The sequence below is a fragment of the Erpetoichthys calabaricus genome, chromosome 13 (assembly GCF_900747795.2).
Source record: "Erpetoichthys calabaricus chromosome 13, fErpCal1.3, whole genome shotgun sequence".
NCBI classification, from domain to species: domain Eukaryota; kingdom Metazoa; phylum Chordata; class Cladistia; order Polypteriformes; family Polypteridae; genus Erpetoichthys; species Erpetoichthys calabaricus.
Window position 1 is genome coordinate 74,777,385 of NC_041406.2, and position 19,766 is coordinate 74,797,150.

General features: G+C 37.6%; 1 protein-coding gene across 1 annotated transcript in view; it reads left to right on the plus strand.

Moving 5' to 3' along the window:
* The first annotated feature begins 335 nt into the window (after nucleotides 1-335).
* LOC114645141 (heat shock 70 kDa protein 12A-like) overlaps nucleotides 336-19,766 on the plus strand; it is a 51,827-nt gene continuing 32,396 nt past the window's right edge. The window contains exons 1-2 of the mRNA XM_028793036.2: nucleotides 336-691; nucleotides 12,503-12,727. Of these exons, the coding sequence (XP_028648869.2) occupies nucleotides 419-691; nucleotides 12,503-12,727 (498 nt within the window). The 5' untranslated portion in view covers nucleotides 336-418. The remainder of the gene's footprint in view (nucleotides 692-12,502; nucleotides 12,728-19,766) is intronic.

Below are 19,766 nucleotides of genomic sequence, written 5' to 3' on the forward strand. Positions count from 1 at the left end.
CTTTGAAAACGCACTGAATCTCACACTCCGCGCGGCGCAGTTAAGCAAACTGCTAAGACACGTCACACTTGGCTTTAACGGCTAATTACTGATATAGCACACGAATACACTTGTCATTAAACTACATTATATGTACTTACCATTATGTTAGAGAAACACGGATGGAGTCTAATCTCGGGAAAAAATGCTCCTCAGTTTTCAAACTTGTGTACAGATATTTATTAGAAAGGGCCTCAAAGTGAATCCGTCCACTTTTGCCACGCCCACTCGTGTCATTGCGAAACCGTAAGATGTCCACAGTTTCATATTTTACTTTCGTTTTGAATCAACGTACTTCCCCCAATCCCCAATCTTTTTAGCTGTACGATCCTTGTTGTATTATTAAAATCTAACACATCTTTAAACACCTTTCAGTAACATGGCTCTTCTGGTTGTTGCTGTTGACTTTGGGACAGCATACAGTGGATACTGTTTCTCTGTAAAGGGAAAGCAAGAAAATATTAGAAGTGTGTTTTGGGGCATGGAGTATGGGTTCAGATTACCTAAAACTCCAACCTGCATTCTCTTTGATGAAAATAAAAAGTTTATGAAATTTGGTTTTGATGCAGTAATGACTTACACAAAAATGAATTCCATTGAAGCCAATAAGTTCTATTTTATTGAAAACTTCAAGATGGAACTGTATAACAAGGTATGATTTTTAAGTTTCTATTTTTAGAATACATTCCAGTTAGATTATGAAATTAATGTCAATTGTTCATAAAAGTATTATAAATATTTATCCAAAAAAGCTGTTTTACTTGATTTTTAAAATTGGTTTCAAAATTAATTGTTAATCTCTGTTTTGATGCTAAAAATATATCTAAATTTAACCAACTTCTTCCTGAAATTAAAAAAAAAAAACAGACGTGTTGTTAATTATTAAAGGTATTCTTTTTTCATCAGCAAATCCAAAGTTTAGTTTTAAAAGATAACAATGAGTATACAATTTTGATCACAATCAATTTGTTTGGAAGCTAGTTTCTTTTAAATTGATCATATGTATATTATTAGCTTTTTTTTTTTGCATAGTAAAGATTAATATGTAATGTGTATAGGACCCTTTTTAAACAGGTATCGTATTGCATTTTTGTGTAATCAAACAAATTTCACCAAAGCTCTGCACAAGGACTATACAATATATTTAAATGTAAATAAAAGAAAACCATGCATTCAGCATTATAGATAAATGCAAAACTTTCTTTTAGTTCATTTAGTTAATTTTTTAATCTTTTAGTGAATTAATTTATTATTGCTTCTGGCGATTGTTATATCTAGAACTCTGATATTATATTTTGTATAGATAGAGCATAAAAAGAATTAGCATCTGGCGATTTGTAATGAATGTTACTTTTTGATACTTGTGTTTGAAGATAGTGCTGTTCCATTTACAGTGATGAATAACTAATGAGTCATTGTGTGCTTGCTAGTGCAATTCTTTTGAGTGCTGTTCTTTAACTTCATAGTTATGAAAGTTGTTTTTCCAAAAACAGATAATCCTGAACTTTTATTCTGTTCTTGGGCCTGGGTAATTTCTATTGTTGTAATTAATATGTCGTGCTCTTGGGCCATTGCCAAATCCAAAAGTGTCTTGGAAGCTAAGATATATAAAACTGTAAAAAAAGTAATTGAAATACCAGGATTAGAGGAGAATTTGAGCTTCAATGCACAATAAGAAACAGGATTAATAAAACCCCAATGCTGGGGTTTGTTCAGTCTGGTAGGGTAGCTGATCCTCTTGCCTACCTAACCTGTACCTCCTGCTGTTATCTTCTACTTCTCTTTCTTGTCTGTAACCTCTGTTCAGCTGCTAGTTGAATGTTTGCTACTAGCTCATTTCCTGACTCCACCTTCAGTTAAGAGCTGTATGGAAAGGTCTTTAAAGGTATTACATCCAAGATGATCCTGGAGATAATGTCTTCAGTAAGGGATGCATTTGGAAATCCTTGGTGTCCCTATAATTAGGGATGCACCGATACCACTTTTTTGGAAAACGAGTGCGAGTACTTGCATTTCAGTACTCGCCGATACCGAGTACTTAATAAAAACATGATTTAAATTTACAGGTAACAGCTTTAGTCATATAATTTAACAAAAAAAAAACAAGAAACTCTCGTCTATCCACTGGGAGGTTTGGCTAATTAGCGACACGGGGCTAACACTGCTTGTCCAAATATCCGTGGTGAAACTAAACGCAGAGGAGGCTTGCAGTAGGCTGTGGATATGTTTTTTCACGGAGTCGTGTAGTTTAGGCAGCTCCGTGTCAGTCATGTAGCGGTGGCTTGGGATATCATATCTGGGCTCCAGAACATGGAGGAGACGCAGGAATCCCACATTTTCTACCTCTGAGAGTGGCTGGTCACTCAATGCAATGTACTTGATAATTGCCTGTGTTATTTTCACAGCACGTGGATTGTCTCTGGACATTTTCTCTCGTCTTGCAAGAGTTTGCTGCAGCGTGGGTTGTGTTGGTTTAGAAGCGTGGGTAAACTCTTTGTACTCATTGTCGTGTTGGGATTTTAGGTGCTTGATTAAATTACTTGTGTTAAATGCGCTACCTTTTGAGCCTCCTCTGGACAATTTCGCTGAGCACAATTTGCAGTCCGCCTTTGTTTTGTCGTCTTCATTCACTTTGAAATAGTTCCACACGGCTGACATGTTTCGCCTCACCTTGCCTTCTCCCCGCTCTGAGCTGCAGCCGGGGCCTGGGGGCGGGCACTCGGCGCCTGTGATTAACCCCTTACACGCCACTCAAACATAGACATTTCTCAGACCGTGGTATCGGTCCCCGGTATCGGGGGACTTTTAACGAGTACGAGTACTTTAGAAAATGTGGTATCAAGGCCGATACCAGATACCCGTTTCGGTATCGGTGCATCCCTACCTATAATAAATAAATAGGTGCTAAGCATTGAAGGGTTTGGCAACTCACAGGTTACATACCCACCGTAGTGGTTCTTCTTGCTGCTATCTACGTATATTACTGGGCTACTTCTGCGCCATTAACCACTGTCTCCTTCTGCTCTTCCATTACATTACCAGTTCATAAGTACCATCCTCTGGGGATACCTTCATTATTAAGGAGTACTGTATTCCTTCATGGTGATGGTCCTGTTATATTTGAACAGTTGCACAAGTTGCTGTTTCCAGTGTAATCTGTGCCAGATATCTTACAACCTGACCCCTTTTCTATCCTGTACTGCATCAAACTGCCAGCAGCTCTGTTCACAGCTAGGTCCTCCTCCTCTACAGTGTCCTAAACAAAATGACTAGACTAATGCCAGATTAAATACAAAATGTTTATGAGACACCAAATTGGATAGAAATTATAAATATATGTTCTCAAATGTCTTAAGATTTTACAATAGACTTAGTAATTGTATTTTGATTCAAATAAATTGAAATGATGAAAAGTTGTTTGTTAATGTTATTTGACGTTTTACACACTACATATACCTGTAGAAGCAGCATGATCATTTGTGTCTCACTTTATGACTATAGCATGACCAAGGCAGGACAAAGGTATCTGCTTTATTACTTATATAACTACCATGGTTGCTGCAATATAAAAATGACCCCAGCAAAATAGAGAACAGTTTTAAAAATACATGGTTTGCTTTTAGTTTTAAAAAAGGGTTAAGGTTTTTACTTTCCATTTTATACCCTGTTATTTTTCAATTCCATTTTAAAGTGCAATAGCAGGTTAGGCATTTTTAAATGTAATGTAATCAGGAAGTGCTCCACTTGCAGTTTTTATAGGCAGACTCTGCATGGATAAGATAAGCAGTTCTCTTTTAGGTCACACTGTAAGTAGCTGTTTCTTAGGGCCAGATATTCCGGGTTCAAGGCTGACCACCGGCAGTTACCACAGTGCAAATGTGTGAACTGGAATGATTTGTGGTGTGATTCCACAGTAAAACAGATGGCAGGACTATAGTATATATATTTTTTATGTTTGCCTGATGTCAAATATAAAGAAACACTGTTTTTTGTCTTTAGGCCAGGGGTTTTAAGGGTGCACTTCTATACCTTTTTTGCAGGCTTATGCATGTTGCAAGCCTGCTACTTCAATTTGAGGCTAGGCTTACTTTGCTGCTAAGTCTCATTAGAACCTTGACATCTAGTTTTGGAGATGAACAACAGATTATAACAAACACTTTACACACATTCGAACACAGAAAGTCAGGGGGAGGGGGATTTATCAATATTATGATAAAATTCCACCCAAGCAAGAATGTCACATCAGTCAGACAGAAAATTTTTGATGCTTCAGCTTAAATCCTTCTTTAGGTCATGACTGACTCATTTATTCTTTCCAATAAATTTGTGACAATATCCCAAAATATATAATAATAATATTATATATATAATTTGAAAAATTATATATCTATAATAATATAATATATAATATAATAATATAATATCTATAATTTGAAAAATTAAATAGTCCTCCACACTGCAAATTGTTTATTCCTCATATGAAATTCATGCTGGATGTGTACTTCATATGCTATGCTTTGCGAAAAATATTGTGATGCCATTTCAGGTGAATTTATAGTAATTTATTTACATAAGTGTTATAATTGGAGTGTCAGCAGTTTGCAGATGTTTTTTTATTCATCCAATATAGTGAAACAGTGTGAGTGATTATAAGTATGACATTTTAGTTGATAAATTAATAGTTGTCTGCTGAAAGCAGAAAACAGTTTCCCATATTTGGGATTTCAGGTTCAGTTATGTCAATAACAGCAGCAGGAGATGATTTGTTGAGGTAAAAAGGATATGCAAATGCTATGAATTGTGAGCCGGAGGAGAGAGATAGCGATTCATACCTGGGTACCAACGTTTAATGGCGTTGCTTGCAGTAGTAATAGGGTGTCTTTCATGTGAAAAAAAAAAAAGAAAAATACCATCAATCTTATTTTCTGAATAGAATTTCTGAGTTGCAACAAAATCAGGGAAAAATTTGATGAAGACGGTCACTGGTAAACCCAGCAAATCTCTTTCTTTAAAAAAGAGAAAGATTTAAAGATGCATGTAATTCTTTTAAAACATTTAAATAAAGGCTGCGGTATGCTGGCGCCCTGCCCGGGGATTTGTTCCTGCCTTGCGCCCTGTGCTGGCTGGGATTGGCTCCAGCAGACCCCTGTGACCCTGTGTTAGGATATAGCAGGTTGATTGTGACTGACTGACATTTAAATAAAGGGGAAGTGATTTAAAAAATCTGTAATTCTTTTAAATATCACTTCAAATAATTTAAAAATATGTTTAAATAAAGAAGTAATTTAAAATATCTGCAGTTCATTTAAAGTTAGTTATAAATCTTTTATAGATATCTTTAAAACAAATATATTGAGATTTCCCTCCACTGAGTCACACCTTAGTGTGGCAGAGTGGTTTGCATGATCAATGATGCTCTGAGCAATGCTGTTGGGAGTCGTGTACTCCTCATAGGGCCACTCATGGCAGTAAGGCCAGAGGTGAGGTCCTGATGAAGACTGATTCACACACCAAAATCACCCTCCACCCTCTATGCGTGGTCGAAAAACTACAAAATGTTGTATCCTAGTTTCTTGGAGTGTCCGCACACTCATGGATTGGACCACTACGGACTGACTACCTTGGAGAATAGCCCTTGTAGCCTCAGAGCTCCAGTGCTACACGGTGCACATCTGTGCCCACAGTAAGACTCATCTTGCTAATGAAGAATTCATCACTGAAGCCGCAGCTGGATATACATTGTTCTGGAAAGGCCAACCAAAGTAAGAGATGCGGAACCACGGAATTGGCCTCACTGTCAAGAATGCACTCCTTCCGAAAATCCCTGAGTCTCCTGTTGTCATCAGCTCGCACTTAATGACCCTGCACATTCCACTGGCGAAAGGTTCCCATATGACAATCATCAGCGCATATGCTCCTGTTCTGGATTCAACAGAGGAAGAAAAGGATAACTTCTGTGTTTCCCTTGACAAAACAGTCCAGAATGTTCCTGCTTCAGACAAGATCACCTTACTTGGAGACAACGTACAAGTTGGCATGAGCTCTGACATCTGGAATAATGTGATCGGGAAACATGGAACTGGAAACATGAATGCTAATGGGCTCTGTCTCTTATCCTTCTGTGCAGAGCACTGACTGTCTATTACCAACACAATGTTTCAGACCCCAGACAAACACAAGATGACATGGATGCAGCCTCAATCAATGAACTGGCACGTTCTGGACTATATGATTGTCTTGTCAGCATGATCTCCAGGATGTCCTGATCCCACAAGCGGTGTGAAGAGCAGAATGCTGGATAGATGAAAGATTTATCTGGTCTATCCTTGGTGCTGTACTTAGACCACTTACTACAAGACAATCCCCCAAGTTGTGCCTCAACATTGCATTCCTTGCAACCATTGACACCAGAAACACATTGACAATTCATCTTCTACTAATCCTGACATTGATGAACTGTGGACCTCGCTATTGGATTCTCCAAGAGAAAAAATCCAGACTGTTTGGAGGAGGCCATAGACATGATTCTCCCCCTCCTGGAGCCCAAGAATGCAGCATTCCAAGTTATTCTTATGAATGCATCATCAGTTTCTGTCTTGCAGAAATGGAATAAAACTAGATCAATTACACAACACAGGCTCTACTATATGAAACCCAGAACAACTGGTGGAGCAACAAGGCCACTGAAATCCAGCATTACACAAATGAAAAAATGATCAATGATTTCTACAATGCCATCAAAGGAATTTATGGTCCTTCTCAATCTAATGTAGCTGCAGTCTGGACCACAGATGGTGCAACACTCCTCAAAGACAAGCAACAGATCTTGGATCGTTGGGCAGAGCACTTTTGAGAACTGTTGAACCAAATGAACCCAGCAAACCTTTCAGTCCTCGAGAAGATCCCCACACTCCCCCAGGTCCCTGAACTAGATAAGTGTCCAACTCTCCACAAAGTGCAAGTTGCTGTCCAAGCCCTTAAGGACAAGAAAGCTCCTGGTGAAGACACTATATCTGCCGAAATATATAAATATGGGGGACTTAATCTTCTTGTCAAAACTGACTGATTTCTTTGGTCCAAACTGTGTTGGAAGCTTGGCAAAATTCCCGACTCATGCAAACATGTTACCATTGTTGCTATCAACAAGAAGAAGACGATTAGACTGTGGCAACAGCTGTGGTATTTCACTGCTAGTTGTTGCTGGGAAAGTCCTTGGCCATGTTATGCTTCTCTGACTGCTTCATCATGTTGCAGATAGAGTACTTCCAGACAACACAATTGACATGATCTTTGTTATCCGCCAACTCCTAGAGAAGCCTCGGGAACACCAGTGAGATGTCAGCTTTGTCTTCATCGACCTGCAGAAGGCATTTGACATGATGGAATGAGGGCAAAGGTCCTTGTTGGCAGGAAAACATCTGCTCCCTTTGAAATCACTGTTGGTGTCAAGCAAGGCTATGTCCTGGCTCCTGTGCTTTTCAACATTTACTCTCCTCTCCAGAAATGCATTGGACTCCATGATGGAGTGCAGATCTGGTGTTGACCGGATGGCAATATGTTCAAGCTCCGAAAATTATCAGCCCACTCAAAAACCTCTTCGACAATCATCCATGAGCTCCAGTATGCTGATGATGTTGCTGGTGTAGCTATTCTCCCAGAAAGCCTTCAGAGGACCACTGAGCCTATACACTCAGCCTATTCCTGGATTGGCCAGGAAATCAGCGCCTCCAAGAGACTGACCCTTCAGACTGCCTTCCAGCACACAGATCCTCCAGTGGATATCAATACTGGCAACAAGACTTTGGGGAACACAATCCTTCCCCTACCTCCGAAGCATAATATCTAGTGATGCCTGTGTGACTGAGGAGACTCCGAACTGCCACCGACACTTTGCATTTGCCCACCTATTCAAGCATGGCTTCTGTAAACAAAATCTCTGCATGGCACCCAAGGTTATGATATATCATGCGATATGTATATCAACACTCCTCTATGGATGCAAGTCTTGGACTCCCTACAACAAGCAAATCCACACACTAGAAGCATTCCACATTGGCTGCCTCCAGAAGATCCTGGCAGGACAGGGTTCCACACACTAAAATTCTAGGAACGCTTCTCATCAGCTAGCACTTTATCTGCATCGATGGGTTTCGGCTTCCCAAGATGGTCTTGTATGGTGAACTCGCTGGAGGATCCCAACTTCATAATGGGCTGAAGAAATGCAGGAAAGAGTACTTGTAGCTTTCTCTTATGTTCTACTCCATTTCACACATGCAGCATGAGACACTTGCTGGGGAACGCGTGCTTTGGAAATGGACAATAAATGATGGAGTCCATAACTTTGAACAACAATGGACCCATCAACAAGAGGAGAAGAGAATGACAAGACATCACCATCAAAACCAACCCACTGTGCCTGGGGGTCAATTCCCATGCCCTTGGGTCTGCCTTTACTAAATTGGCCTGCTCTCCCACCAGTGTACACACAGGAGGGGGAGTGGGGCATCATCATCGGATCTACGGACAGCCATGACTGATTGTGATTTAATGATATATTAAATTTATTTAAATTTCACATATAAATTTAATTTATATTAAATTATTGTTTATTTATATATTTAAATGGTAAAGTTAGATTTTGAAGGTGTCTTTAAAAGTTTTTAATATATCTGCAAATTATTTTTTAGATATTCAAGCATACCCCTGACTGTTCAGTTCCAGTGGTCAGTAAGAGAATGACCATAATTCATTTTTGTTAGCCTTGATGAAAATAATATGTGCATTTATTACCAACCAACAGTTCGGGCATCCTAGAAGCCAGTGTCAAAATGTGCAATACTTTCGTTATAATCTCATTTTAAAACTAGAAGTCTGGTCTTAGGTTTTGTTTCCTAGGGTGCCAATCCTCAAGAAAATCAAGCCTTGCTAAAGAGCTCAACAAGAGCACAACAACAGATACCATACATAAAGGCAATGCATTTATCTTGCAGCAGAAGAAGAGTCAGCAGATGCTGTAGAGGTACAAAACAATTTTAAAAGAGAATCCATGAAGAAATGTTAGACTAGCAAGGGTCAGCAATGAGTTTCAGAAGTAAATAATAAGCTAATCTAAAACAACTACTAAAAATCAACTCAAGAAAAAGAAAGAACAGAACAAGATAAAATAAGTATATATGTTAACACTGCTGCTTTACAGGATTGAGAGGGGCCAGTAAAGTGGTTTGGCTATCCAGTGAAGAGATAGAAGAACAGATGAGAACATGCTTTAGTGATTTTAACTCTAATTTTGCCTAAGAATTTTCCAGATGTAGATGGAAACTATTGATAATGCAGAGAATACCTGGTCTCACCAGTTTCCTGATTCTCATCAGGAAAGCAAACTGAAAATAATTCATAATGTCAGTGTTCACTTTTGGTTTCATTTACAACATAAGTTTTAGGAAATACTGTAGGTATCAGTATTAGGGATTTACCAAGTTATTTTTCTAAATTTGAACAACAACAGGCAAAATACAGTAAATTAACATATCAATTTTGCTAAGAATTAACATTTTCAAAAACATATCTCTCTATTATAAAAAAAAAACTTGCGACAAGAAGAGACTTTTTCCCGGGGATGAGACGTGATCTTTAGAAGAGAAATGTTATGAAGATAGACAGAGACACTTTCACTTCCCGTGAGATGGACAAGTCACGTCATACCTACAACCCTCAGATGCAAGTCCCGTGCTACATAGCCAGAGCAGGTTAGAGATAATGGAAATACGAAAATTCGAAAGTCTCAAAAAATGAGAGTAACAATCGCATTAGAGCAAACAAACTGAAAATATTACTCTGGGAAATAACGGAACAGTGAAAAGAGATCGAATATTCAGGTGCTGTACAGGCTTTTAAACATTCAAAGCTCCACACGAAATGCAAGTCATGCGGCACGCAGCAAGCCAACAGCTTCTCAAGCAAAGAGGAAGTGATAAAAACACCGGTTACTTGTTTCCCAATGTATCACAATTTAAGAGGGGTTTCAGAGGAGCGGCCATGTCTTCTTGTGGTGCTCTCAGCTCACCTCTTCACAACAGCACCAAAACACGCGCGGGGGGGGGGGGGGGGGGGGGGGGCGGTATGGTTTTGTTAGGGGGACAGGGTAGGCGAGTGAATTGCAGATCACACATGAGGGCAGCAGCAGCACGCCAGTGGGCTGCTCGAGCAAAGAGGAGTTAAAAAAAAAAAGTATTTGTTTCCCATTGTAACATCGTTTTAAAAAAAAAATGTATTTGTTTCACATTGTATCACTGTTTAATAGGGGTTTCAGAGAAGTGGCTGCTGGCAGGGGGTGAAAGGGGTTGGCGAGCGAAGCGAGCAGGGGGCAGAGCCATCTAGTTACTTTAATTTAAATTTTACTTGGTACATTCATAAACAGGTTTGTTTGTCCAAAATTGAATTACAAAGAGGTCTGTTGACCTTTTATGCCAGGGTCAATGTCAGTATAGGAAAAAAAAGATTATCTTATTGTTTCAAATCACTTCTTACCTCTTATTAATTTATTTGACAGTTTAAATATTTATAAAATTACAAAGCTATGCAGCAGTAATACACAATGTAATTTCGATCTTGCATTGTCTTTTTAATAACCCTTTTCTAATGACACTTTTAGTCAATGCCTGTGCAATTCTTAAGTTATGTAAAATAGGTGTCTGCATTATGATGTTTGAGGTTTATTCAAAAGAGTTCTTTGTGTACATAAGGTGTCAATCTCCCTTTATCTGTTTAACTGCAAGTAGGTGAATAAGAGGAAGATTTAAATTAAATACAACTCTAAACACCATTGGGAATGAGTGAGTGATTAAACAGTATAACCTGTATGTTATAGCTCAGTAAGGATAGAATTGTACATGTGGCATCATTATGGATCTCTAATAGCAGTAGAATAAACTGTATTCTCTTTCTGGGGAGAATCACCACCATGCTGCATTCTTTTTACCTATTCCTGACAATTAAACAGGTCATCTTTTTTCTCCATTCTGAGGCAACTGGTTTTTCTGGACTGCTAATTCTATGGGACAGGAGTTCTCAAACTCATCCTTGAAAACCTCACATGGATGCAGGCTTTTTATCCAACCAATTTCTCTATTTAATCTGATCCCTAGCCTAAATAATGAAGCAGTTAATACCCACTTTCTATATTTGGGGTGTATTATCTTTATAGTTCACCACATATACAGTTTTACCTGCACATGGACAGCTGCTTCAAAAAACAGACTTACTAGTTCAGCATAAGCAGATCAAACGGTTGTCTCTAGACCTGAGCTACACTTGTGCCAATCACCAAAATAGGTTTGTCTGCATTTACTTTTTGAAAGCTTTGATTTATTAAATAAATCTTCAAATGTCTTATTTCTATGACATACATAGTTTTTGTAATTTCTAAAATGACTCTAAGTTTGATAAATATTTATTTAAATAGTACCAAGTATTTATGTATGGGGATAATGTAGTGTTTTTTTTAACTCGGTTTTTAAGATCTTCATCAATCAATCTTTTATTTACTCACTAGCTGTGTAAGCCCGTGCTTGAAAAAGCCTGGTGTCCTAGAAACTACTGTCACTTCCGGGCCGGACAGCCAGACATACACACTTCCACGCATAGACGTTTATATATAAGATGAGCACATTTGTTGGTTTGGTACTAAAGTATGTGCAGCATTTTAATATTCTGCACCATTTGCCTGTTTTTAAGTCTAGAGTTACCAAGTACACAAAGTCCCAGAAATACTCAAAATTTCTGCCAACCCTGGCTAGTCACAAAAAAGGGCAACGAAGAATCTTTATAAATAAAAAGTTTTTGTTTTTTTTTTACAAAAAAATGCCCTGAGGCACAAAATAAGCTTTGAGGAGCACAAGAGGCCGAAGGAGCTGCCTGAAACGACGAAGGAACTCCAAGGCAAACAATGTCTCCATATACCAGATCCAAGAATGGCCAAAAAACAGAGCAAGGATTCAAATCCAGAAAATTCTCAGAATCACAGAATAATTTTAAGAGAACTCACCACACCATGAACACATTCTAATGAACAACAAGGGACTGTGTGTTGTTCTCAGCCTTTGTAGGACTGAAGACAGTCTTGATGGTGATGGGCAGGTAGCCCCACCTCTTGGGTAAGACACTGACAAAACACATGGCACATAATAAGATTAAAGATGGTTAAACATAAAGAAAAAAATAATCAAACCATGTTAACATAAACAATGGAGGAAATAGATATTAAAAATGGCATTTGAACCCCAGCAAGGGGAAGAACCTTGGCTGAAATGCAACACCCAAGTGACTTCTCTGTTTGTTGTTACTTGTTGTTATTAGAGAGCAAACTACACTGAATGTTATTCTAAACGTAATAGCTCCTCACCAAATGTACATGTAAGTTTCTTGTGTCACATTGTAATGTTTGATTTGTTAATGTTATTTTCAGACGATTAGCAAGAATCTAATGATCTGTGCAAAGAATAATTGTCCACTTCCTGCCCTGATGGTGTTCTCAGAAAGTCTACAATATCTTAAAGATCATGCCCTGAAAACCATTAATGTTACAGATGACATTATTAAATATACTGCAGAGGATGTCACCTGGGTCCTTACAGTGCCAGCAATTTGGGAGCCTGCTGCTAAACAGTTCATGAGAGTAGCTGCACAAGAGGTAAATTAAGATAAATTTTCTATTTTTATTTTGTTTTTTCTGATTTTCACAGTTTCTGTTTACATTTTCATGACTTGATTCCTGTTTGTGCAAATATTTGCATTTATTTTGTTTAGTGCTTTGATTAGATCCAGACGAAAGTAACCAGAGGATGAATAACTGCTCCATGCCTTAAGAGAAGGCATCATTGTTTAAATTCAGGCATCACACCTGAAGCAATTTCAGTCAAAACCCATTTTGATGGTCCCATATTTTCTAAAATTTTCACATGTACTTCTTCACATAGTAAAATCAACTGTCATTAATGATTTGCTGAAGTAGTATCGATCATCTTACTGACATGTAATGTACTCACCATAATGCAACTTTTAAAATCAATAAAATATAAAGAAGTAAATTTGTTGAAGACATGTGATCAGATTGCTGTCAGCTTGCTTCATCACATCAAGTGCAACCTTACCAGCTTTTACCATATAGCATCCTGCTTCTTAAACAGAACTCTCTGAGATACTATTATTAAAGTGCCATGCATGGGAGAGTCAAGCATCATAGCCTTTTCTGTGTAGACTGTTTTTGTCTTTCTTTTCCTTTCTCTTGTTTTTTGTTCCAATGTAAGTCAACTTTTATACTGTTATTTTATGCTACTGGGCACTTCCAGTATAGGACTCTGTTTTCCCATAATCCAGTCATGCTGCACAGACATATTTGTTAAAATGATCTTCCCATTTGAAACTAATACAAAAATTAAACAAATACTGAACAACAGATATTATTCAAAATCAGTTAAAATATGTTGATACATCACTTCAACATGTACACTATGTGTCTATGTCAATGAGGCATCAAGTGACTTTTGGGTTTCTGGGGCATCCTCAGGAGTACAGTTAGTGGTGTGCTGTTGATTTTCTATAAGTGTGGAGGCAAGAATATTCATGGAAATATAAGTAGTAGGCAACACTGTGGGAATGTCAGATGACAATGTCTCCTCTGGTTCAGTTGACTCATAAGCTGCAGTGTCAAGCTCAGTTTTATTGAGGGCCAAAAATAACACTTTAATACATACCCAATACAGGGCAAAATATGTCAACCAATAGCTACCTCTTTGCAATCAATGTGTCATGATTGGATGTCACTTGACCACATGAACATTGCTATCAGAAGTAGATAGCAATCACTTTTAACTTGCACATAAAATTATTCTCTATGTAAAAGACAAAAACATCATGTAGGTGGTAGTACCAATTGGGTAATCCAGAGAAGGGTGACCAGTCCTGACAATGAGCAGAGTGACAGCAGAAGTGTGTGTGCTCGACGTACTGTCTACTTCATGAGACTGTCACATCTCTGGTATAATTCTAAAACAATGAAATTCTTTATGGCAGTGTGGCATATATAACCTTCTTTCATTTCTTTCTTGTTAAGCCATTGTGAGAAGGTTAGTGTGCCGTATGCTCAAATAAACATGAACGGACATTGAAAATTAATTTTAATATCAGATGTAAATATAATTTATGTGTATAAATTAAGATACAATCAATATGTGAAGATAGATAGATAGATAGATAGATAGATAGATAGATAGATAGATAGATAGATAGATAGATAGATAGATAGATAGATAGATAGATAGATAGATAGATAGATAGATAGATACTTTATTAATCCCAAGGGGAAATTCACAAATAAATGAAAAAGAAATGCACATTAAAGGGGATTATTTGAAAAAAAAAATGAATGGTCATCACGAGCTATATGTAGTTTGTATGGAATATTGAAAAAGGTCCAAGGGTCCAAACTGACCTGTGTGCCTTGAACGTGACACCCATCTGTTTTGGCGGAGGCTAAATTAAACTAATAACAGTAAATATAGATAGGAATTAAAATAAAAAATAATTATATTGTATAAATCAAAGTCATATATTTAAAGTCCATACAAAAAATACAAAACAGTCAGTCAGTCAGTCAGTATCCAACCCACTATATCCTAACACAGGGTCACGGGGTCTGCTGGATCAATCCCAGACAACACAGGGCGCAAGGAAGGAACAAATCCCAGGCAGGGCACACACACACACACCAAGCACACACTAGGGACAATTTAGGATCGCCAGTGCACCTAATCTGCATGTCTTTGGACTGTGGGAGGAAACCAGAGCACCCGTAGGAAACCCACGCAGACACGAGGAGAACATGCAAACTCCACGAAAATACGAAACATTTTTAAAAAATTAAATAAAGAGAATATAGCAATCATAATCCAATAAACTGAATATTTATGAACATAGTAAGTGAAAAGTAAAAATGAAAATTAAACATTTAATATACTGTATAATCAAATTAAAAATATGTACAGAAGTATAAAGACAACACAGAAATTGTAGGATATTAAGATGTAAATTATTTTATATCATAAATAAATCAACAAATACAAGTATGTGCAGCACAAAATTAATATGCAACACAAAAATGGAATAAGTTTATTCATCAGTTTATTTACTACTCTGTTAGTTGTCTCTTGCTGCTCTCAAAGTCACATACCATAATACTAATTTTGAAGCTGACACATACTGGTGATTGGCATTCAACTTAATATAACTCTTCTTTGCAGCTGTGCAATTACTTGCTTCATGTGTTGTGTCCATTATTTTTTTCATTCCTGAAGTATACTTGTTGATTTTTACTTACAGAGAAAATATTTATTTGCACCTACAATGTTTCACCCTGTTGAATAGGTGTTTTTAATAACATAGCAAATATTGATCTTGGACCTCCAGCTGCATTTTACTCAAAGACAATGGTGACCAATGAAATAAATCATGCACAGATCAACATAGAAGCACTGGCTGTTATTTCAGTATCATTATGGAGATCAAACCATTATGAGGGCTGTTTAAAGCAAAACAGACTTAGACTGCAAATAATTTACTGAACATTCTGAGGTGGTCATTACTCTTATATTAATCTACAGTACTGATTGGCAAAAGAAATTTACCTCTTAAGATCCCTGACTTTTAAGTTTCTTAACTTTTTAAAATTATTACTATTTGTATTCAAGTCTGGCATATTAGAGTGAAATGCAGATTGAGTGTTGGCATGTGTAGCGAAATGGGTAGTGAGGGGCATGACCAAAGGGAAAATTATGGGAGGATCTCAAACTTTAGAAAGATAGCATAAGCTCTCGACATACAAAGATTGCCTTTTATGGAGAAAGAGGCTTATAATGTCGAAAGAGACACAAAAATTAATACTCTGCTTTACATGAAGTACATCATGATTTTGTAAATAAAGACTCCAACCAGAAACTACTTATATGTGCAGCAGTTTAAAATTGATGAAAAAACGAAAAATGATTAGGCAATTGTTCCTCGTGTGAAACTGCAAGGCATCTACCAAGTAAAATATGTTCAATCTTTGGGACATAACCAACAATCAGTGTTATTACGCTCTAATATTGCATGGCCTCTTCAAGTACAATAATTTTAAAAATAAACCTGCCTCACCTACCTCATCCGCCATTGCCAGACCAGTATGGTACTACACATGGTCTTCTGAAAACAATTTAGTGTGGTACCAGCACAATATGTACAATCAGAAAGATTTCAGACATTCATTCAGTGTGATCTGTTTTCATCCAGTTGCAAACTTTTAAGGATGCATTAAAAACTATTGTTGTTGGAGACTGGGAGTTTAGACAGTTAAAATTTGTTCTGCAACAGCTTCTAATTTTTTTTTTTGCAATGATATTTATAATTATGCAGAATTGTTGATGAACAACATATGTAAAAAGGCTTTGATTAACTACAAACCTAATCTAACTAAAATAAGAGTTTTAATTCTGTAAAGTTTCAGTAGGTTCAATAAAATACACTAAATAGGTAATTGTGTGTATGCCAAAAATTATGTCACCGGGTCACATGTATCAGCAAGTGTTGTGATGGCATTTGGGTTTGTGTCGAATTAGATACTGGACATTATGATTTTCTGGCTTTGGAATGTGTAGAATTTAACTTTGATCTTATTTTGTGGATTATTTTTAATTTTGGACTAGTTTATATTGTTTAGTTTTACTTATGGGCTCATTGGCTCCAGCAGACCCCCGTGACCCTGTAGTTAGGATATAGCGGGTCGGATAATGGATGAATGGATGGATGATGGGCTCCGCCCCCTGCTCGCTTTGGTCACCCACCCTAGGGTTTGGTTAACTGGATATACAATTTAAAGAGATTGTTATTTTCATTTCATTCATTTTCATAAATTTTTTATTTCTTGATATTTGCCATATTTGCCACTTCGCGTCTCTGCCACTCGCATTGTGAAGAGGGGGGCTGAACGCACACGCTCCTCCGAAACCCCCTCTTAAACAGTGATACAATGGGAAACAAATACATTTTTTTTAAACCTCCTATTTGCTCAATCAGCTGCTTGCTTGCTTCCTGCTGCTGCTGCTGCCGCCGAGCTGCGTGATCTGCATGTCGCACTGCACTTAGTACATTTAAAAGACTGTACAGCAGCTGTCCTTTTGTCTCACTGCCTTGTCTTGCGGAACGTTAAAGTGTCTCCGAGAAAATCACGTTTTTTCTCCTTCCAAGACTTCCAAGATTTTTTTTTATAATAGAGAGATATTTTTATGTTTACTGTCGGACTATTTTATCTTTAGTCTCCAGTAAAGGGTGCTGCTGTTTTCTGCCTTTTCTGAGCCTTTTTGTTTTTAGCAATAACTTCCGTTGCCATAATATATCTGTTAGAAATTGTTGCATGTGATATCATCGGGATACCAGTATATAAGTTGGTGTTGCACCGTTTCCAAACATCCAAGTTTCTAGATATTCCAAACCAAGTCTATGATGTTGGACAAATCAATTAAATGCCAAATTTATTGAAATACCTAAATTTTAATAAATAGGGCAAAACCAATATATTCTTGACGTTGTAGGACAAAGTGCCATTGTTTTCACAATATTGCTTTTCCATCTGCAGCTGCAGCAACTACTCTGACATTTAACTCTCAACTCTGACAAATCTCCATCAATGACAGTCACTTGACAATGGTATTGGCTTAGAGATGTCTCAGTGGTATACAGTCATATGAAAATGTTTGGGAACCCCTCTTAATTCTTTGGATTTTTGTTTATCATTGGCTGAGCTTTCAAAGTAGCAACTTCCTTTTAATATATGACATGCCTTATGGAAACAGTAGTATTTCAGCAGTGACAATAAGTTTATTGGATTAACAGAAAATATACAATATGCATCATAACCAGCTTAGACAGGTGCATAAATTTAGGCACCCCAACAGAGATATTATATCAATACTTAGTTGAGACTCCTTTTGCAAATATAACAGCCTCTAGACACCTCCTATAGCCTTTGATGAGTGTCTGGATTCTGGATGGAGGTATTTTTGAACATTCTTCCATGCAAAATCTCTCTAGTTCAGTTAAATTTGATGGCTGCCGAGCATGGACAGCTTGCTTCAAATCATCCCATAGATTTTCGATGATATTCAAGTCAGGGGACTGTGACGGCCATTCCAGAACATTGTACTTCTCCCTCTGCATGAATGTCTTTGTAGATTTCGAACTGTGTTTTGGGTCATTGTCTTGTTGGAATATCCAGCCCCTGCGTAACTTCAACTTTGTGACTGATGCTTGAATATTATCCTGAAGAATTTCTTAATATTGGGTTGAATTCATCCGACCCTCGACTTTAACAAGGGCCCCAGTCTCTGAACTAGCCACACAGCCCCACAGCATGATGGAACCTCCACCAAATTTGACAGTAGGTAGCAGGTGTTTTTCTTGGAATGCGGTGTTCTTCTTCCGCTATGCAAAGCACTTTTTGTTATGACCAAATAACTCAATTTTTGTCTCATCAGTCCAAAGCACTTTGTTCCAAAATGAATCTGGCTTGTCTAAATGAGCATTTGCATACAGCAAGCAACTCTGTTTGTGGTGTGAGTGCAGAAAGGGCTTCTTTCTCATCACCCTGCCATACAGATGTTCTTTGTGCAAATTGCGCTGAATTGTAGAACGATGTACAGATACACCATCTGCAGAAAGATGTTCTTGCAGGTCTTTGGAGGTGATCTGTGGGTTGTCTGTAACCATTCTCACAATCCTGCGCATATGCCGCTCCTGTATTTTTCTTGGCCTTCCAGACCTGGGTTTAACAGCAACTGTGCCTGTGGCCTTCCATTTCCTGATTACATTCCTTACAGTTGAAACTGACAGTTTAAACCTCTGAGATAGCTTTTTGTAGCCTTCCCCTAAACCACAATACTGAACAATCTTTGTTTTCAGATCTTTTGAGAGTTGCTTTGACGATCCCATGCTGTCACTCTTCAGAGGAGAGTCAAATGGAAGCACAACTTGCAATTGACCACCTTAAATACCTTTTCTCATGATTGGACACACCTGTCTATGAAGTTCAAGGCTTAACAAGCTAATCCAACCAATTTGATGTTGCAAGTAATCAGTATTGAGCAGTTACATGCATTCAAATCAGCAAAATTACAAGGGGACCCAAATTTTTCCACAGCCAGTTTTTCACATTTGATTTAATCCCATACAAATAAATACTGCTTCACTAAAAATCTTTGTTCACAAAACACCCCAGTACTCAGATGTTCCTAGGAAATGAAAGACATACCACTGTTAACTTTTTTGTTGAAAGTAGAGTAAATTATTATGCAGGCTGAGAGGGGTTCCCAAACTTTTTCATATGACTGTATTGTCCACCATAATGGTCAGTGAACAAGATGATCATAACATAACCTTTGTCAAACTTAATGAACAAAACTTTGTACTAGTTATCATTAAAAGGCGTAGCTTATGTGCACCCAAGAAAACAACGTCAAAATGTGCACTCCTTCCTTGATAACGCATTGAAAGCAAAGGATCTGTATTCTGTGCCCACTTCTTGCCTGGATCTAATTATGGTCTTTATCAGGCAAACTATTGCCTATGTTGTGGTCAAAACAAAGAGTACACTGACCCTTCTACTCCAAAGGGTAAAATTGTGCTGGACCGTAAGAAGAGAA